Here is a 22,761-nt window from a genome sequence, read left to right on the forward strand (position 1 = left end):
AACAAAAGCACCAACCCCCCTGTCAAAAAAAGCCCAACAAACCATCAAACAATTGCCAGTATAATAAATACACCCAGACAATGCTTAGTGAAGGCTAGTTTGGCAGCTAAGTACCATCCTGGTTACAACTCTGCTTTGAAAAAATATACTTTATGCTCATAACAGACAGATATACCTGAGCACATTATTTCAGATTATAGCAAAATCAGGTATGTTAGACTTTAAATGCATACTTTGTATTTGGTTTGTTAATTTTTCCCACATTTGCCATGAAGCAAGACAGAGAATTTCCAATGACACAGGCAGGTTCAATATTAACTGTGAAAAATGTTCCGGTTTGTTTTTCAAGTGAACAGAAAAATGATATACAGAAACTGGGATAAACTACAATATATCCTGGGGGAGAAGTTCTTATTAGAATCTGTGCATGGCAAATATCTTATTCACTATACAATTCCTCTCATTAATACATATTTCTCCAATAAAATGCCCAGTGCATTTTAACAGGCACATTTCAATAAGATGCCATTTCAACTTACAGATGACTCACTTGTATATGGTTTGCCTTGGGAAGAGTATGTAATAAGTAGAAAATGGCATGCACTGGTGATACTCAAACATGTGTAAACACTCTATGTCTTTTAAGGGAGTGTTGCTAAAAGTAATCTTAGAAGGGACCCAGCAATGGGATGAATCCTGGCTATTGCAAGGTTTGAATTTCCCAGAAGCATATTTTGCAGGCACTCAGTTACTTGTTTACGTATTTCAGCATTTCTATAAGCATGTAACAAATAGCTGAACCTTCCGGCCATGTCCGTACTTCCTTTTCTCAAATATGAACAAACATTAACAGACATACTGGTTTCAATTGGAAAACCTCAAGGCTATTAATTACTTTAGCAACTGTTTTCTAATAAGGGCTCTCTCTGACACTTTTTATCTAACAACTATGAAAGACAGGTTTATTTTAATAGGTTCATGTTATCAGCTTTCTCCTCCAATTATCTTATTCCCTCATAACCTTACAGCATCTTGCCAGAATTAGAGTCAGCATTTTTGTAAGTAAAGGAGCATAGGTCAAAATGCAGTAAATCACAAAAAAATTTAAAAGATTTACTGTCTCATTCAGCAGCTTCAGAGAAGACAGAAATTAACTGGCAACCATTTGTTTCTTGCCATAAATGTTAAGCTTAGCATTAATGTCGTCATGATGCATCTTCTTTGAATAATAACAATTTGAAGTAAAAATTACAAAATACTGCCATGTCTCTGTTTACACAGGAAGATAATACATAGCTGGTCACAGTTTACATTCACTTACATTTTTTAGAATGAAAACTTTCAGAAATCAATTCGATTTTCAGAAATCTCTAACCTACACACCATGCACACAATTACGGGTCTCATTTGTCATTTTTCAATGTATAAATTTCTGAACTAAATTTATTTCTATCTTAATGGGTAATGGGTAAGAACTAAGATTAACACCTCCATACACACTGTTAATAAGGAGATCTGTTTTCTTTGATACCATGATTATTTTTCACACACTAGTAAAGAGGAAGAAATGGAAGTTTTGAGTTCACTGGTTCACCTAAGCACACTTAAATTGGCATTGAAGACAACCTACGAAGAGGCCACGTACCTTCTTGAGTATCTCAGTATTCAGCAGCATGTAGATATTTATATCACAGGATTCTGCTTTAGGTAGTGAGCTTATGTTGCAGTGTACAATTAAACAAGATCTGCCTGGTCTTTCACAGTCCTACAGGAAATATGGAAAAAGTTGTTAAGCAAAGGAGGTAAAAATTAAATGATAAATGATAAATTGTAAAATTCAATGATAAACTATAAACAGCAAACTTATAAACTTAGAAAACTAAGTTCTATAACTGCTATAATACAGCACTCTTGCACTGAAATAGCAACTTTCAAGACCTGAAGATAGATGGCTACAGATGCCTGCGTGAAAGCAAGCCAGGTAAAATTCAGTCCTCTACAGAGCTGCTGAGCCGGGCAAGCATTCAGGACTGAAAGGAACAGGACTGCAGCTGCACACCAGCCCTTTGTGTGGGTCAGGCACCAAGTACAGTGCAGTGACCCACTGCCCCCATATGTCTTTGAGAGAACATGGTAGCAAAGGCTCTGGTTACCAAGTGTGTGCTGCCATGTCAACTAAACTCCTTTCCACTGCACTTCCTGAAACCTCCTATTTACTTTTAAAAAACAGACAATTCAATCACTAAATGTCCCCCCAGCACATCATCAGTGTTGTTATAATAATGAACTATCTGCTTCAGATCGTCATGCCAAACCATGCAAAATGTTTTGTAAAATATGCTGTATGTTGAAGTGGTGCCATAAGCAGTACTGTTTCTTACCAATACTTTTCTGCCAGACTTCGTGAAAAAAGCAAATATTGTGTGGAAAATATTTTCATTTTCTTGAGGAACAACACATGGGCTGTGGTTTCTATTGAAAGAACAGCTTCCTTTGTCCTGACCAACCTGCATGCACAATTATAAATCAGAGTTATTATTCTGAATTAATGAAATTATACAAGAAGGTTGAATTAGCCTGTCTGTAAAACCACACCTAAATCTGAGCTAAATGTCTGGACTCTTATTAATAGTCAAAAGACAAAAATAACCACCTTGGGAGTCAAATAAACATAAAGAAAGTATCTGAAGTAGGCCAGATAATCATGCACTGGAAATGCTTTGACTGGACAGGATACGAGTAAGTCTAAACTAGCTCATGTGTAGGTGTCTGTGTTCTACACGTCTGGAGATAGAGGAGAAAAACCTCAGCAAAATACATGTTATGACATAGCATTTTAAATCAATAGTTGTCCTAGTTACAGAAATAGTAGGCAGATTTTAGTATTAGGGCTTGTTAGAAATGTGGTTAGTAATTCGTGGAAATAAAAGATGTTTAAAATATATATGTGTATGAAACAGACTATTGGTACATGGGGGGGGGGAGAGAAATCTTTCCTCAGGATGGAAAAACCGCGGCAGGATGGCAAAACCATGGCAGATGGGCAAGGAGGCACCGCGACATTTGCATTCGAAGGGAACTTCGGCTGCACGGGAGATGGGCATTCACGAAGGCATGTGTCCAGTGACACCCAGGAGATGATGGCCCGGACGAGATACACATGTGAGATAACCAGAGCCATCAGCACCTGCCATCTGAAGCCAGGGAATTGGAGAAGCACATTGTTCAATTCCCGGATGAAGGCTTTGTGCAGCTTGGACCGAAGAAAAGACTGAACATGAACATGAAGACTTTGAAAAAGAGACAAAGGGACTCTGCCACGGGCGAATTAAAATGTGTAAGAACCACGACCTGGGAGCAGCTGGTGTGGACGAGGGGAGTTTGGTGCGATAGAGGCCAAATTCACGTTCACCCAGCTCACCGTCCGGGGGTGGTACGCTGTCCGATTGATTGGTGGCTGTCGGGACTGTATTATGGTTGCGAAATAAATTTTATTTTTAATTTTTTTTTTTAATTGGCTATTTTTCATTTTTCATTTGTAACAGGCTGACCCAAAAATCTTCCTCTACATCAACCCACACAAGTTTGTTTATTATTTCTTTAAGACTTGAAGTCGGAAGCAGAATCTCTATGTTTTACCCCAATTCACAAAACTTGGAGGGGTGCTTTGTGCCTTAAAAACATGGCAACAGAAACTTGGAGCTTTCTCCCCTTCTTTCCAGGCTCTAAAGCATTTCAAAATCCCTTCAGCCACTGCCATAGGCCATTTGCTGGGGATGGGACAGACTTGCCCGCTGTTGCCCGCAGCCAGCACACTGGAGGTCAGAGCCACTCTGCGAGTTCCAGCCGCTGCCGGCAGCCACGTGGCGCTAGGGAGAGCCCCTGGTGGGTGGCGTGGAGTAGGCAGCACAGCAGCATTGACTGCTTTTGGACAAAAATAGTTTTTCCAGATTTTTTTTTGTCCCTGTTCCCCACTGGTTATTCGTTTGGTGGAGCAGGGGCAGCAGGGAGTTTTGGAACAATGGAAGCTTGTTTGCTGTGTTGTTTCCTTCATTCTCTCTCGGCTGCATGGCCCAGGGAGGGGATTCTCCACCATTTTATCTGTGTTCCCCGGGACAATCAGGAGGATCTCCTCGTCATTTGTGCGTGGGCGTTGAGCCATTTGCGGTTCACAGTTTGAACCGTGTACTTGTTGATTATTGCTGTTTTCGTTAAGTAAACTATTATTTTTTTCATTTGTATCTCTTTGTATTTGTCTTTCCTTATTAGTGGAAAGGGGAGAAGTTAAAACTAAGGGGAAGTAACTTATTTCAGAGACCTCACCCTGTAAATTGTCTTAAACTAAGACAATAGCGTTACCTTTTGCACTACCTTTTTCCATGTTTTGGCCAACTCATGTGCATCCCTGTTTATATCAGAAGAAGATAAATCTTTGTGTCTAGGCACTAAGTCTGTTATTTTATCTTTAGCAAAAATAATACAAATCCAGCTTTTTGAGTCATTAGCTTATTCACTTTCCCAAGAAAGTGGATGACAGAGCCAAGTAAGACTTGACAAGTACCAAACTGATAAAATGAGCTTCAGTCAAGATAATCTTGCTCAAGAAAAGCCTTCTCACTTTTTGCAACTTAGGAGTATTTACTGAAAAAAAAACACCAAAATTTAAGAAAAACTACGACAACAAAGTACCAGCAAATTCTTCCTGCTACTATCCTTAAAGCCTGTAAGTGAGAGAGGGAGATTTTCTCACAAACCACCAACTCACATTCTTGCACATACTGCTGTTGACCTCCTCACATACTCTGACAGGATAAAAGACTGAAAACTTGTACTTTATTCAATTATAAATCCTTGAAAGAAGGAAAGAAAAAGCTGTTACAGATACAAAATTACTGCATACTCTGAGTCTGATTCAGTATTACACCATTTGTGTTAAGTATTGTGAAAAAAAGAAACAAAACCCAAAGGTCTGTCTAGATTTTAAATACTATATCCAGACAAGTGATATCTATGTCTCTTGAAAGTGATATAGATCACCTGTCTGCTTCACTGGCCCACAAGTTCTTCACAACCTGTTCTTTGCACTATGTATTCACATGACAACGTAATCTCTCCTTACATTCCCAAAAAATATACCCAAAGTTTACAGTCTCCTTGGGCTCAACTGAAGATAAAGACTATGATTTGTCTAGGTCAACTGAAATGAGTTTTCATTATTTAGTTTAGGTAAGAGATTCACAAAGCCCACGGACATTTATTTCTTTGATCTTTCACAGGGAAATTAGACCCATATCAACTAGAAGGCTTATGTTAAATTAAAACCAGCAAAAAGTTAGGATCTATTGTGATAGATGAGTTATGTGATGATTGACCCTCACAATTAACAGACAAATATGTATAGAGGTTAAGAAAAGTTTTATAGATTTATAGTTATATTTTACTCCTTGCATTGTTACCAAGAGACAGCCAGGGCTGGGACATTTGGGAGGGTCAGCTTGTCAGTATGGTGACATCTGCCCTCCAATCAGGATTTGAGGAAGAACTCTGCACCACTGAGCAGTGAAGAAGGGGTCGATGGATAGAACTTTGGGAGGGTTAAAGGGTTAAAAATGCTCACCCATTGTGTGGGTAAGCTCATGGTGGGGAAAATCCTTCGCTCCTGGTGCCGGAGCCTTTTCTCTATTCAGTCTTCTGTTGCATTTTTGATAAGGTTTAATAAACCTTTCTAAAATTATGAAAAGTGAGTAGCTATTTCTCACATCTATTCAGTACTTGTTCTTTATTCCTGAAAGTTTAAATTACAGATGCCATTAGATTTATGCAAGAGATACAGGAAGGACAGTGCAAGTTTCTGTACTGTACAAGCTTTTGGCATACTTCCTAAATAGTCTTGATTGATGTCTTGTAAAAGTACAGTGTAAAAAGAAGCCAATGTAGAAATGTCTTACAAGACTAAAAGGAATGGTCTAGCATGAAGCAACATAAACCTTGTCCTTTCTACTTGGAAGTTACTATCTTCTCTTAAACTGAAGATTGGCATCATTTTTAAAACACTTAGGTGAAACAGAGAAAGGCACCTCCAGAGGATCAACTCTGAACTTGGAAATACCTTTTCCTCTCCCCCAACTACACAGCAAACCTATATGAGGTGGATTATAAATTCACTGTTTCAGTTCCTAGTAGGAGGGAAGCATGCAAGAACTAAGCACCTCCTGTTACCTGCACTGTTCTGGAACAGATCGTCAGGTCACATATACTCTGTTTTAGCAGCCAAAGCCAGCGGCTACTTCCTAGAAGGCAGACACTGCTATTTGGCCAGCAGAATTTGGGGGAATTCAACCAGGCAGAAATTACATTACACTCATCTGTGTACCTGTAATCAATCAGCATGCTGACAGCCAGCAGGTGAGAAAGGATGCAAGGCGGTTGAGCAGCAATCCATTTCTTTTAGCACTCTTGGAAGCCACAGAGCCACAAAACAGGGAAAAAAATTAACAAAAAATTCTAAGTGGATGGATCATGCTAAGGTAGAACAATGACTGGCTACAGTTGATTTGGTGGGATATTTTTTATGATTTTTGGTTTGTTTGTTTTGTTAGGATGACTGTTGGACACTTATATTTCACATCATGTGTTATTCTCAATTTTTACATGCGTAAGTAAACTAGCCAGAAAAACTTGTGGCAACTTTTCAATAAACTTTGATTTCAATTAAATATTAATCTCTAGAAAGAAAACTAGAGATTAATATTTATTTTAATAAGTTAAATAAAACTTACTACAAAACTGTTTGCATTGCACTGAGACTGAATGCATCTCTGAAATACAAATAATGATTTGTATTGTGAGCCTCCTTGTGAGTTTCTTCTTGTTCAAACATGATGCTATCCCAGCCACCTTGTGGTACACAGACAAGGAAATTTCTGACCAAATGTTTATGATTTATAGATGCAAGAACTGTACAAGTCTTTGAAATGCAGTAGGAAGGAAACCAGGCTCTTCCATCAGACTTGAAGTTTCAGGGTACCTGGCATTCCAGAGCTTTTTGAAAATTTCCATTTCTCCATTTCTCAGCAGGCTATAAACAGAAAAAGAGTACCACCAGAGTGGTCTTCCCAGGATCCAGTATCTAACATCTTACAGAAACAGCAGAAGGGCAGTGCATAGGATGTGGAAAGAGATGTGCACTGCTTTTGTAGTCAGTGCAAGAACTGTACAGAAGCCACAGAGAAATGTCAATATCTAACTCCTAACACAAGTGAGCAACTAGGGCAGGGAACAAGAGGCACAAAAGGCAGGCTCTCTTAAATCCTACATTAAGACTACAGATTGGGAAATAAAAACCTTTCCCAAGAGAGGTACAAAGTAGACGTAGCCCTGCAGCCTTCCAAGAAGGGACTTGAAGGAGCTTTGTTGGAGCTGCCTCTGTTGAAGGTTGTTACATTGTGTTTTCCAGAAACTACCTATTAAGTCCTGAATAAAATAATTTGCAGTCTGGTGCACTGGTCTGGTGCATACAGATAAATCTGTACTGGAAGTGTACCTAAAATCTGTACCCAGACAGAAGTGGGCAAAGTCCATGTTAGCACATAAAGGAGGCCAAAGAAAAAGGTAAACCAGGCTAACTGCATAGCATCTTCAGCACCTATGCTCATATTACAAATTTTTCTAGCCTGCTCTGAGTCTGGTTCTGTGGTCTGAATGTGGCTGCAGCCACAAATGGCCAGCCTTGCAGATTTCACTGAACAGCTTTACATTAAAGGAAAAAAGAGCCTAGTTTCAAAGATCTTAAATTATTTTTTACTTTTTCTTCTTCTCTATATTCAGTGGTCTATGTCATCACGTACAGTCTAGACTACCACACATATCATGAGTTTTTTTGGGGTAACAGTGTAAAATTTTTGTAACACAGAGGTAAGTATTACTAATTACTGATCCTAGCCTTCAACTCCTGGAAAACATTTCTAAATTTAAAAATATATTTTTTTGCAAAGAAATTGCTTTTTCAGAATTCCAATTCTAAACTGAAAAATTTGTAAGGGGGTGGTTGTCTGATGGAAATACAAACATTTTATAAAATCTTTTCACACGAATTGGATACATCTATGATTTGTCATTATCATTACTAGAATGAAGCATGCTTTCACTATCTTGAATGTCTTCAACTTTCACGTGAGGCAAACCTCCATCAAGAGCAAAAGTAAAATCTTCCCACAGAAGTTTTTACTGACAGTCCTTTCTTTTTGCCATGGTTGGGATGTTCTCATTCTCTAGCAATGTCTTGTCTTAGGCTACAAAACACTTAACATCAATACACACATCATGTTTTTTCTAGTTTTTACCTGAATTTTAAAAGCACTTTTGTCAAACTGCTCAGCCCCAGTGTAAAGAAAGATTAAAAAAATTATTCTGATATTCTCACTGTGGAATATTAGAGTGATGAATGCAGTAGCAGAGCCTGCACTCAGATATCACATGCATTCTTGGACACCACTGGATGTCAGAATAGCCTTCAACATTCCTCAATAACAACACATTATTGTCAGGTGCCTCACATAGACATCTTTGGCACTTGAAAGTCATGACCTTTCAGACAGTTTTTAGTGGCCATCCAAAATCTGAGGGACTGAAAATCATTACTCATTCCAGAATATATTTGTGTGTGTGTATATCAATCTATCTATCTATCTGTCTATCTATCTATCTATCTATCTATCTATCTATCTACGTGGGTGTGTGTGTGTGCGCGCATGTGTATGTATATATGTGTGCGTATATGTATATTTATATGTATATGTATATGTGTGTGTGTATACGTGTAGTTTCCTATTGTATTCAACACGTGTGCATATACATGTAACATGCATAAATGTAAGAAGATACAAGCCAGAACATTTGTACTACAGACTGTAAATGGCACCTTGAATAACAAGCCTCTACATGTCACCATAACTCTGCAAAGGCTAATGATATTACTAGTCTGTCATTATACAGAACAGCAGAAAATCCCTCATACTGCCTCTATCCACACCATTCTGTCATGTTATGATTCTATAAACGATCGCACACTCATTCAGAGATAAGTTAGTCTCTAGCTTTGTTAATTTACTGTAACTTTCTCTCCTCAAGAAAATCCTAGGAACATGCTTGAGTGCTGTTTAAATAGGACCGCCTGTACAATGGGTTACTCTGCCAACTTTTTGTTGTCAGCACAAACCACTAAATTTCTCAGAGACAAGAGAAACCACCAGAGAAAGCATGCACATTATTTCATGCTTTTAAAATGCTCTATCTACAACAAGAAAAAAATTACTGCAGGATGACTTTAATGGATTCTGAATATTTGAATCTGAATTACTTTTTTTCCTGCTACTGTATAGGCTGAGCAGAGGCAAACCCATAAAGGAGAAATTATTTTTCTTCATGTACGATTGCATCACTCTTGAGAAAAAGTGGCAGGAGGACATTTCAGAGTGTAACAGCCGTATGTAAAACATATCATGTACACTCCACACACACCACATCCTAAAAAAGTCTGCAGGATTTTTAATAGGGCTGTATGAGAATACCATGTTGAATTTATTGCATACATAGGGATCATCATCTCTGACTTCCCCTGCATGGTGTAGGGATTTATGAGAATACTTGGGCCTGGTTTGCAGATCCAAGAAGGAAGTCCTAGAGCAAAGGGGAAAAACACCACACATTTTCCAGGAAATACAGAGAATAATCAAGAGCTGCCCATGAAGTGAAGTCACCTGGGAGTGGTTGGAGTTTCTACGAGAAATAATATAGCTGCTGCTTCAGCACATTCATCTTCTGCTATCCTGTTCTGTTTCCCACCTTCAGGGTACTTACAGCATCATCTCTGCCCATCTGTAGCTACTCTCAGAACATGACAATTTCTAGCAAGTCTTTGGGGCCTTTCAGAAATTGCTGTGGTTTAGCAAACTTTTAGCAAACAGTTTAAGAGTTTAGGCCACATTGCCTGTAACATAAACTTCATAGGTGAACTGAAAGCCAGTGGCCCCTTCTAGATTTATCCTCAACCCATTAACATGCATCAAAGGCAATACTTCCCATTTTTTCAGGACCTGTATCCAGCACAATGTGTCAGCCTGGGAGAAGGAAATTAAATACAATTTAAAAATGGGCTGGACAGGACAGTTGAGGATCAAGCACCAAGTGTTGAGGACCAAATGGATATTAGCAGCTGATGTGGGGTTAAGTATGTGCAAATGATAGGAATCTCTTGGAAGAATGAGACAGAAAAACAGGAGGTAAACTGGCTGTTGTTTCCAACAAAGCTTATGTACAATCTCCCTGTTGCAGTACTGTATATAAGAAGCCAAGGGCTATTCCTGTATTTATTGACTGACTTTTTACATAATAAATGGGCAAGCAACCATGTATCTCCAGCTCATTACTAGTACTAGCAACACTAGATTCCCACTAATGCAAAATAATTCATTATGGTATTAAAACTTAAGGTTTCCAAGATCTTCCAGTAAGTCTGGGATTCCCCTCTTCAGCTAAATCATCACTAGTTGTGGAGAAGGGCCTGGAAGTCAACAAAATGAAGTTGGTAGAAAGCAAGTATGAAGGTGGAATCCAGACATGAGTGCATGTGATAAAATTAAACTCACATCCAACCTCAGAAAAAGTGTGTGGGCAAGTTCAGGGAAAACATAATGAGACACCGGATATTTGGAACAGCAATTTTACTTTCAGGAAACATGCTCAAGGTCTGAACACAGGCCAGACATTTCACAAATTTTTTAGCATTGTTCAACTCTAATAGATGCCTTTCTTATCATCCCTGGGCTATACTGACTCCAGAGGACTAGGAGTTTGGCTGTGGTCTGGCAGAGAGTTTTTACATATTTTCTCCTGTATGTTTTTTTAAACTGATTTATTTATGTATGAATAACTAAGCAGTGGTTCAAGTTTTCAAACTTGAAAAATAAATAACAGATGTGTTTGTCTGTCTTTATTGCTAACCGTAGCACATTCATCCTAGTATTAGGGGAAAAATGTATGCAAGTATTCTGATTCAAAGATACTGATTCACCCTTTATTAAGTGAACAAATAATTGATAAGCAGGGTTAATCTAACATGTCACACTGAGAAAAAAAGGGAACTGACAAGAAATTCCAGACAAGATAAGACTCAACAGTAGACAAATAAGTTATGCAAATATGTTATCTGACTACTTGCACCATAAGCCAAGAATGTTTAATATTCACAGATAATGAAATACGTTTGAATCAGAGCAGTCTTGTTGATTCTGGTAATAAATTTAAGAGCCACTGAAACAACAGTAAGTAATTTTAAAAATTAACCCAGTTTACACAACTCTTGAAAGATTTCAAAGAAAAATAGCAGTGCTGGCAAGGAAAACCATTAGTCCACAGATCCAATAAATAGCCTTACAAGGCCATGACAAGAGGCAAGTGGAAACAAAGTAGAGATGCTAAAGCATTAAATCAGCTTTGAGGGGGAGTACACCACAGCTCTGGCTTCTGCTTCTCTAGACAACAGGAGAATGCACCAGATGCATGTTTGGCATAAATCATGCTAACCTGACTGGAACACCTTTAGATGTTTTTCTGATGCCCTTAATATATGGCTTAATTAAATAACCAGGTTTGATAAGCATGATTCTGACTTACAAGACAGCAGATTCTTTCCTAGACAGAACTGTACGTGCCACATGTACACAGTAAGAAGAAAAACTGACCACTTGGTATGATTTAACTCTGAGGTCCTCAGAAGGTTCAGGCCTAGGAATGAATGACCACCACCTTACACAAAAATCAGCTTACCACTAACATTCATGTGCTCCCTATATATTGGCCTCTAGCAGATGAATCCCAAGAAAGGGTCACTGAGAAGTACTTTTCCTTTCCCTATGACAAACTGTGAAATGCTTAACCAACATATGGGGCCATAAATAATTCTCAGGGTATGTCTCTATTTTAAAAGCCCCTGAGATCACTTGGCATTTGATGTTCCTTCAGCTAGGTTCTATCTGTCTAATACATCCTTTTCTGTATTAAACACAAAAAAGGCAAATCAGCCATCTTTTTCAAAATTGGAATTCATATATTCAGGCAAAAAATAGGAGCTATGGGCCATTCACAAAGTAGCAACAGTTTCAGCTGACTGAGAATATCAGTCAAACTGCCACTCATTTGAAAGGCCATGATTTTTTGGGGGAGAGTGTTGTAAAATTTCAATACCTAAGTAATTTGAGAAATATTACTTTAGTTTAGAAGCTAATCATGAGCAGGCCACAATTGGACAACAACATCGTGTTGCTGTGGCCTGATTTAATATGTGGATCACAGTGGTTTTTTACCATGTTTCAACTTGATTTCTATATTATTAGACTTTACCAAAAGACAATTATTTTTTTACATTCAAAATGCCTTTTCCAAGAACATCCTCTTTAGATTTTCAAAAAAATTCCATTGCTTATACAAACACCATAGCACTTTCATATCTAGAAGATTTGCTCAAAACAACTGGAAAATGTCAAAGAATTTGTTCAAATCTGGTTTCACCTAAAGATCCCAACTAGGAAGTCACAGAAACTTTCTTCGATGTTAAGAAGTTTTGCTCCATCTTCAAGGATACATTCAGCAATGCACAAAAAGATTATTTTGAAACACTGAAAATGCTGTAAGCTCTGACCAAGGCACAGCTCTTGTATTACGATGCAAATGGCAAAAATGCTGGGGTTTTTTAGAGGTCTTAACTCAGAAGAAATCTTAGTTTTATGGCTGGTGTCCTGGGGTGACTTTATGATGTTTGTAGCCCCATTAGTCTGTTAGCCAGAAATAAGTTTTGCGCATTTAAGACTGGTTACAAGAATGAAGGAGGGGCAAGAAGAAGCACACAGTTTGTTATCAGAAGCTGCACTTGTTCTCCCGCATCCTTCTCCTGAACTGTGTTGTCTGCGGACAGACAGTGAGAGAGAGCTCTCCTTTGCTTTTTAGTTAGTTTTTAGCTGGCTGGGGCAGAGAAGTTCCCTGGACTGTGGTTTTTCTTTTTCTTGAACTTACTTAAACCTGCTGTGGACTGAAAACCCAGAAGAGCACGGGGAGCTCACACCTGCAGCCCACCAGGCTGGGCCTGAGCCCAGGCATTTCCAATGCTGGAGTGATTGATAAGAAAATGATAACAGACTGGGTGAGCCGAGCTGCAACCCACAAATGGGGCTTTCTGAGTTTGTCATCTCTTCAGATTGACTAAAGATTTTATTGTTTAATATTGTTCATTTTTTTGCACTGGCGAATGCTTTTGCCTGTTAAATAAAGGTCTTTTCCACTCTCTCCAGGAAATCTCCTAAACCAGTTGGGGGAGGGGCCACTTGAATTTGCTTTCTAGAGGAACCCCTTTTGAGGTTTTCTCCTAAATTTGCCCTAAATCAGGACACCTGGGCAGCCTTTCCTGTATAACATGGAAACTCAAAAGACAGCAAAGCTCCTCTTCAGTTCATCATGCTGACTGACATTAGGAACTCTTTCTGAGCTGTTTCACAGTCCTCCTCCCTGCTCCTGTCTAAAGGCAACTGTGCCTTGCTGGACTACAGTGTATGCTTCTGCTCACAACCATCCTGGATGTGGAAGATGCACTAGTTTCTCCTGCAAGAGACAGGGCTCCTAGGCAAAACCAGATTCAGTTGATATCACTGAGGTGCTCTACACTGGGGGTGGGGCAGGGAACACCTCCAACTGCCTAAGCAAAAATGTTTTCAAACAGTTATTTAAAAAGCAATTAAAGTGAAAGAGGCAGGAAGGTCAGAAAGTACCTGTACAATTTTCTGTACAAATTTCTGTACAATATCTTCCCTGGAATGAGTAATTTCCTCCAGTTATCTAGCTATGTTTTTAAATATGGTGCCAAAATATGTGTATGCCAGTATGTGTCTAAGTCATTGAAATAAAGAGACTACACGCAGGATGACTAACACAAAGGGCTAAAATGAATCTTGCTGTGAGTGCAAAATGTTCCTGTACAATCTTTCTGTCAAATGTCAATTAATTTTACTTTTTTCTTTCAACATTCACAGGAAGAGATCAATCAACTTAAAAGGCAACCTGTAAAAGGAATTATCTTCAATTCTTCCATTAATTCATTCAGTTTTTCTTTACTTTTTAAAAATCTTACTGATATCCAGCTATCACAGAGGCACAATCCAGATCTCACCTGTGTAGAAAAAAGAGAAGTGTGAAGTGCATATGCCAAACATAATAGGACAACTGGAGGACTTCTCTTTGTCCTTGCAAGAGAAGGACTTTTTATTTTGCTCCCTAAACAAGAAGTGATGGGAAGGGTTGGACCAGGAAATAGTGGCCTGGACTAACTGGCCGATTTAAGGTTGATTGGTTGAAAGGTTGTCCATTTAAGAGGTTAGGAGTCACAAGGCTGAAGTTCAACCCATTTTTCACTCTCTGTAAATAATTCTCAAGATCTAAGTTTAGAAGCCTAGGGAAATTCAGGGAAACTAGATGGTTTCTGAATTATCAGTGAGACTGGCAAGTGATTCTTCAAAGCTGCTTCTGTGCTTCTCCATTAATTGTAAGAGTAAGAGAACATAGTAATTTGAATATATTCTATTAATAGCAATTACCAAAACAGTAATTACTAGACTCAGACATCAAGAGATACATGCAAGAAGGGAGCTTGTCAAAAAACTGAGAACAGTATTTCTTCCCCTCTTCCTTCCAAATTCCCTTTTATATCATTGCCTAGATTGAAAACTCTTTCAGAAGATATTGTCTTGCAACATATGCATCTTACTTTCCAACAAGATTCTTATCTTAGTGATGGTGATAATACGTTTTTTTATATTCTTGGTATTGATTCACCAAACAGGCTCTGCTTGGTCCCTCCAGAGGAGGGAAGAGGATCATCCAGGTCAAATAGACAAATTCGGTTTCCAACTGTTAATTCCTCATAATTGTATTTACCTTCAATGAAAAGAAAATAAACCAGAAGGCAACAATCTAATCCAGTTCCATATAGCCAGCACAAGAATAATCCTGGACACATCATTAAGTTATGAACAGCTTCAGGAAATACCGTGGTTAATTAGTAGGAGCTCCCATTGTGAAAATCTTGACGATCCTAGAAAGCAGGTCCTTGGCTGCCAGCCAAGGTCTGGTAGTGTCTTCCCTTGCCCTTGTGTATCCCTAGCTGGATACACAAAAGAAATTATGGATCTTTCAGTTCAAAACCAAAAACATACACAAATATAATGAGCACTGTTTTTCTTCCTGGAAGAATAGATAACAAATGGCTTGAAGAGTGGAGAATATACCTTTATGGTAGGACTACCTTTTCTTCTTGTGTGAAGCTCTTCTATGTCATCATCTATACTATTCTATCACAACACTTCTACTAACAAGCTGAGGTATTTAATTCATTATATTTTTAATCTGGCTGGTTTTTAACCTTTGCAAGAAAGCAAATACAAAAATACATAAAAACAAACAAGTACTAATTTAAGGGTTTCCAAAATATCATTTACCACTGCAGAATGTGAATATTTACTGTGTAAAACCAATGTCAGAGGTGAAATTTCCTAGCTAAAATTATTTGAAAATTTCTAGTATCTTCTATTCATTAAAATTAATAGGGAGGAAGTTAAATTGCTTTGGGTTTTTTTCCCTAGTTTTCTTACAATTATCCATTTTTTTGTTTACTTCTGGCTTTTACTGTTGATTCATTCCCTTTAGGTATTGGGGGCTTTGTTGGGGGAAGTGCTGCAGAAACTGCAGTGCTGCTCTCAATAGCCCTTGAATTGCATCTGAACATCTCTAAGACAGATTTACAAATGTCAAAACATCTCCATGATCTGAATTTGTCTTGAACAAAATGTTAAAACAGTTTCTGGAATAAAACCAAAAGCTCAGAATGGCAGGAACAGAGGAAGCATGAGGGCTGTCATTTCCTCTAAGTCCAGCAGAAAATACTTCCTATTAACACCTCCCAGAGATACAGACTGTTCCAGTGAGCCATATGTGACTGTCTTCCTGCTATTAATTTTTGTGCCTGAAAGACTACCTCAATCAACACAATATGAGAGTTTGCTCCTGATACTTTTATGTTTATGTGTATGTGAGACAAACTCTAGTGCTTTAACTATACATTTTGACTCAAAAATTTCACTGCCTTACTGTGTATCAGAGAATGGAGATAGAATTACTAGCTTTAAGATAAAAACCATTATGTAATCAAATCCCAAGTTCTGTATCAACAGTATATTTTACAGATAAAGGACAATTCCTAATTCTCTGCATTAATGGCAGCTATTCTCGAAGTTTTTTTCAACACTGACAGCTAGAATGGCTAGATTATAGGCATAGAGAAAATAATGACAGAAACACCTGCACTGTCTGAAAGGATTCTATTACCTTACTATCTTTATTGAAGTCTAAATTCTCAGAAGAAGCAAAATAAGCAAAACCTTGAAATATTTAATGACTATGCTTACAAAAATTGTCTTGGAGAAACAGCTGTTGTAGACCATTTTCTAAAGTACATCTCCTTTTAGGTTTTCTTGTTTAATTAGATCTATTCCATGAAAAGTTGAAAAACTCCATGATGTTAGTTTCCTTTTCAATCAATAAAAACTCACTGGGACAGAGCAGTAGGAAAGAGAGTGGGATGCCTTCTCTGTTACAATAATAAGACTTGGGATACATTGGTTCTACTAAGATTTGGGATACATTGGTTCAGTGCCTGGGTCCCACACAAATTTCCTGTGTGAAGTCAAGCAAACCTTTTGGTGTTTCAATTATGTATCTGTAAAGCAAGGATAACCACTATCCCAGACAGGATTTTTTTGGCTCACATCTATTAACATGCTAGAGGTATTTAGAAAGTCATGTAGGAGAATTCCACTGACCATATACCCAAAATCAGTAGTCAAAATTACTGGACTACTAACGTGTCAGGCAGACATCTCTCATAAAAACATACTTGCCTACTACCTGCAAAGAGGTCTCACAACAGCAGTTTAACATTTCTACAAAAACAAATTTCAAAATACAATTCAGTAAAATAATGTGCAGAGCAATGCAACCTGTTGTTGGGGAAAAGCAATACAAACCCTGCTAGCATTTATTACCACAGTGCTCAAGACCACATCACTCAGCTGGGACCTCCTTTATAGAGTGACTGACTTTAGAGGAGATACTGACATTTGGGGAGATAAAATCCACTAAGAAGACTCCCACCTCTCTGCGTCTGCTGTGAACACACCTTCTCTGATAGCACGCAAAGACCAGGGAACAAACAAGGAAATGGGTCATGATACTTTGGCAGGCAATGTGTCAAAGGAAAGGTGATCTTCTGTATATAAAGCTGGACTAAATAAACATTAAAAAACAATGCCACAGAAAATGATACATATGCTAGAGAACTAATTAAGTCTGGTTGGAGAATTGACTACATCTATACACTACTATTGCTTGATACAATATTCCCATGTTTCTCAGTCATTCTGTCTTTACTGCCCATCTGTAAGCCATATCTATATTTATCTCATATCTTCCAACAGCAAAAATCTTGGAAACCTGCTTAGAAAGATCTTTCAGATCTATAGTTACACATGTTCAGTGACACTGTTACCTACACAATAGGTAATACTTTTCAGCTAAAAGGCTAGAAAAGTAACTAACAGCATGAAAGTATAACACTTCCTTTCAATTATCCCAAAAAGCTGGTTTCATTTCACAAAGGTAGATTACTCTGAATTTCAGCAATAAATTTCTTTGAAATTGACACAAAATCATCTTTTGAAAAGCATTGTGTTGAAAGAAAAACTTTCTCTATTATTTACATTTGTTAAAAGAACACTCAAAAGGAGCAAATTATAATAAGGACTATGGCAAAATAGATATAGATAATGTATTCAGACCTAGCTGATAACCACAGGGAAAAAAAACCAGGGAATCTGAGTCAGCTTAATAAAGCATCCTACTGATATTACATACACCATTTAATCCTCCCTAAGTCAGGGAGAACTGATTGAGAGAATCCTCTTTGCAGGTGTGACTTGTGGTGTTCTCTATGTTTCCTTCAGCACCAGCCTGACCTAGTTTTACATGGCATTGTAGGAAACCAGGTACATACAACTAGTTGTCTTTGCCCTAGGTAAGGGAGAACAGCCAATAGCTGGAGGGGTTTGGCTACTTACAATCTGGCCACAGTTGCAAAGAACCTTTGATTGTCTTAAAAAGCAGCTGATTCACTGAGTTCTGGTGGGCTTCTTTTGCTTTAGTTATCAGTAGCTCTCAGTGCCTCTGTGAGCTCTGAGTACATTGTAACATACTCACCATCATCTGCTGAATATGAAATATTTCAGCTCCAGTGGCAGAGAGGCGGTTTGGAATTGAAATATCAATAAAAGCTCCAGGAAGAGTGCTTGGTCCAGCATTGTAAACCTGTAGCAGAAAAAATTAATACAAATAAAATTCCATACTTGACTTCTTATAAATGGGAAACTACTGTAGATTCAGAGCTGGAAGTACAGGTAAGTTTGAAGAAATACAAGTATACTTAGTAGGTTTTTCAATGTCTTCAAACTAAGACTTCTTTTTTAAGTGTCAGAATGAAGTCAAAGGATTAGCTTACCTAACAGTCTTCAGTCACAGCTCACATATCAAATGAGAAGCAGTTTTGCAGGATATTTTATATACAGAGACACTGCTAGTACACTGAATGTTTGGTAATAAAATCTTGAAGGCTATAAGAAATATTACTGTCTCAGTTAACATTCTCATTTCCATCTGTTAACCACTGCATGATACTCTGCATATGTTTTCCTTACAGAGCAGAAGCCAAACAATTACTGTGACTACTGGACTGTGGGTTTTCTGAGTGAGTTGCCAGGAAATGCATGTGAACAACTTCCATTCAAGTACCAGCATTTTCAATTAAATTACACTTTTAGTGGAAAATATTAGCTTTCTATCGCTCTGTGGGCCCCAAAATTTCAACAAAAGCTCAAAGAATTTCCCATCCACCATTGAAATGTATCCAGTTAAAATTCCAAAATTTATGGAGTTTTGCTGAAGTGAAATAATCCATGGAAAAAAAATCAATTAAAGTAAGTTTTCATTTGTATCTACATTTTTTTATTAGGAAAAATATTTTCTGGTTCTTTCTAACAACACAAATATAAATGCATTAAAAAACATTAAAGTAAAACCATGAAGCCCATTACAATATTTATCAACACTGAGATACTACTGTGAAAAGGCGTAACATTCAGTTGTTAATTGTGCAAAGTACAAATATTAAAACCAATAGGTTTTCATTTTTCAAACACTGTTTATATTTGAAGAAATGCCTGACTAATAAACAGAACTGGCCAAATCCTCTTCACAAAAGCCCTGAGGCTCCAGGCAGGGGGAGAAATCCCATTAGAATGCAGTTTGATAAATGCTGCATGAAATACAAACATAATGTTTCATGTTAGACATTTTAAAAACTTTATCTCAGTAAGATCAGATATGAATTATTGCAGAAAAGGCCTTTTCTGTTAATATTTGATCTAGTAGAGATTTTCATATATAAAAACTGCTATAAAGGCCTATATTTTTGTAACTCATTTCTTCCTTTTTGTTAAAGACCTATTATTTTTCTCCATCTGGAGAAGTTAAATATTTGGCAGGAAATAATTAAGAAAGGAGTGATGCAAACAATGCTTTGCCTATTGTGAAACTACCTTTTCTCTCTGATACACACAATTAGAAGGTTTACACCATTATTGGAGAGCAGATGTATGACTTGTTATGGTATAATTTTCTACTTCCGTATGGAAAAAAATATTACTATTGCAACTGCTAAGTGTGTGCATGAGAGACAAGAGCATTTGGTAGCACAAATGGTGGCACTGCCAATACATAGATTCTCTCTCCCGTCCCTGTTATCACTTTGCTTTACTGAAAATATTTATCGAGTTAAAGCGTCAGTGCATCCGTTCTTCATCTGGATTAACCAATCACCAGGTATGAGGAGGAGGAAGGGAAGACCTACAAACCCCCAAGAAGGAAACCAGAATCACAAGAATTAATAGCTGGATCACAAAAGCTTTTATCTTGAAATCCTGCTTTCAGTCCTTCAGTAAATAGCTAAGGGCATTGTGTAACAGTGGAGGCTTAATTGCTGTGGGTTCCAATCTGTCCATGGAGACAGATATGTTATTTGTTATAAGCTGAGTTTTCAGCCTAGGAAAACAGAAAGAAAAAAGACAAAACACTTACTTTTCACAATAAATGAACCTACCTCTACATGATTTATCATTCCCTAGTCCCATCTTGCAGTCAAAAAACATTTGTAGGGCTTGTAATAGATGCAGTTACAGCAGTGAAACAGTGCCACTTAATGTTGGCCAAATCACAAGAGTTCCTTATAATAATCCATCCACATATTTTGCCACATCAGGAACTCATCTAATTGCCTTGTGAAGTGTAATATATAAGTAACACTTGAATAATGCTGAGGTGCTATGAGGTATTTATTGAAAGCTTCTCACACCTGTCTTTTTGATGATGCTGTTGAGTCAGGGACAGAAAGAAGACTCCAGTCTTCAGGTGGATCAGAATGAAAGTAGCGGGTCTTTTTAGAATGTTACTCGGTAATTTGATATTTGATTGTTCTCAAAGGAGAAACATCTCACACCATTGGTGAACTATGAATAGGACACTTTGGAGAACCATATCTATAAAAAATGGTTACAGAAAGAGAGATAACAATTGTTTGAATTCTTTCATCTAAGTTTCCCACAGCTTCTACACAGCTTCCCAGGATTTTCCTGGGAGAACCATGTCTCTCTGTGTTCAAAGGATATGTAATTATTACATTTAGTGTCCTTATCTCTTCCCTATACTGTACTGCTATCAGTAGTGCTATAAATATTTTCATGCTGGGGCATTTAGCAAGCCTGAATCCATAGCACAGATATGTTTGTGCTCACTCCTTTGCTCAATGACCATGCCACTAAAAAGAATTACTCCTCCACTCTTAAACTGTGGCTTCATCCAAGATGTGGCACTTGAGTAACTAGGGCTCTTTACTCAGCATGTGTAAAAAGGTGAAAGAGAAACAAATGGTAGGAGCTTTTTTCCCTATGGAAGTGAGATGCCATGTTTGTAATTCCTGTCATAATATATTCAGATAAAGGACATATGCCATCCCTGCACGCTGTAAATATGATATCCAGTCAAGAACGCATTGTACAGGGATGTTCTGCCTGAGTGGGTGTAAAACAGCTCAAACTAAACCCTATTTGTGAAAGTTACCCATGATGGATGGAGAAGGGTAGTCATGCTGACTTTGGTGTTAGAGTGCTGAGGCTTGTGAGAAATGGATTTGTAAGGGATTCTCAAAACCTGACAGAGAGCTCACACAGTCTTGTACATCTGCATGCAAACATTGAGATAAGGTGTGCTGACTTTAGGGAGGCTATGGAATAGAGATAACATTGTTGAGAGATTGAACTAGAAACGAGTTTCAAAAAGTTTCAAAATATGGCCCTGCAAAAAGACCAGATATTTTAGAGAACTGGAACTATGAAAGATGCATTGTAGCAGGACCACATGGGATAAAAATGTAGATGTAGAAGTATTTGCAACATTGTGTGGCAAAAGCTAATAGGCTGAAGAACATTTATAAGGTATTCTAACCAGGAAATAAGTTGGCTTTGATATAATGGCATTGAGTTTTACATCTCTTATGTCTCACCCTTCAACAAGACTGATAAGGGAATAAAATCTTTTAAAATTCCTCTCAGTTGCCCTGTCTCTGAAAAGCACGGACTACCAACAGAGACTGACTCATCAATCCCAAAGTTAAACATTCAGACAGCATTTCCTGACAAAAACTGGTAGCAGTGAGGATGTGACAGGCAATGTTCCCAATAAAGGAATCAACAAGTGGTAGTACAGATAACTTGTCTAAAGCTGCTGAGCTGGCACAGCTAGCCTAGAAACACATGAGTGACAGTTGATTACTTTATACTATAAAAGCTGAGTCCCACATTTTATCAGCATGGACTTCTAAAACACCACTTCCAGGAGTGTCTTTAGATTCTTCCCTTGAGTGGAGATGTCTCTCAAGGTTTCTCCTTGAGGGTGAGCAAAAGAGATTTGCCCACAGTTGTTGGTATGAGCGAGTACACCTATATAACCTTCAGACAAAAACTGTTGACCCAGTTGAGGCTAGGACTGGATCCAGTTGCACCTAGATTCCTCCCTGAGAAGAAGTTTAGAAAGCAAGGGAGTCCTTTCTGAACCTCAAAACTTAACAAGAGGGTCTTCTTTATAAACCTTGTCCAAAGCTTCCATTCTGCCCATGACTGTGATGCAAAATCACGCACAAAAGCCCTTACAACACTCAGAATAAAATACAGACAAAACAAGAATGTGCTGTCAATCAGGAAACCAGTCAAAATAAGGATGAGTTTTACCTGCAGTGTGAAGTTGAGAGACTGGAAAAGGCATTCATGGTTTTCCAGCTGAACAAAGTTGGAAGCTGCCACAGAATCACCGTAGAAAAATGAAGTAGGGAAGACTTCTCTGTAAGACCGAGATACAAATTTAGTAAGCTGAATTTGTGACCAAAATTAAATATATTTGTGTCTAGCTGAATTGCACCCCTTGCTTTCTAGTCATGTGAAATTCTATGGGACCGTTTTACATTAATCTATTTTTTGTGATTTGATTTCCTCTTGGCAACCCTAG

The 22,761-nt window shown here is 37.9% G+C and overlaps 1 protein-coding gene across 1 annotated transcript in view; it reads right to left on the reverse strand.

Annotated features, from left to right (window-relative positions):
• Positions 1–22,761, reverse strand: part of LOC121337405 (integrin alpha-9-like) — a 143,093-nt gene that overhangs the window by 31,874 nt on the left and 88,458 nt on the right. The window contains exons 10-13 of the mRNA XM_041407492.1: positions 22,488–22,596; positions 18,352–18,459; positions 2,382–2,507; positions 1,646–1,765 (exon numbers count right to left, since the gene is read on the reverse strand). Coding sequence (XP_041263426.1) covers positions 1,646–1,765; positions 2,382–2,507; positions 18,352–18,459; positions 22,488–22,596 — 463 coding nt within the window. The remainder of the gene's footprint in view (positions 1–1,645; positions 1,766–2,381; positions 2,508–18,351; positions 18,460–22,487; positions 22,597–22,761) is intronic.

This window comes from Onychostruthus taczanowskii, unplaced genomic scaffold (genome assembly GCF_017590055.1).
Source record: "Onychostruthus taczanowskii isolate IOZ18803 unplaced genomic scaffold, ASM1759005v1 scaffold268, whole genome shotgun sequence".
Lineage (NCBI taxonomy): Eukaryota > Metazoa > Chordata > Aves > Passeriformes > Passeridae > Onychostruthus > Onychostruthus taczanowskii.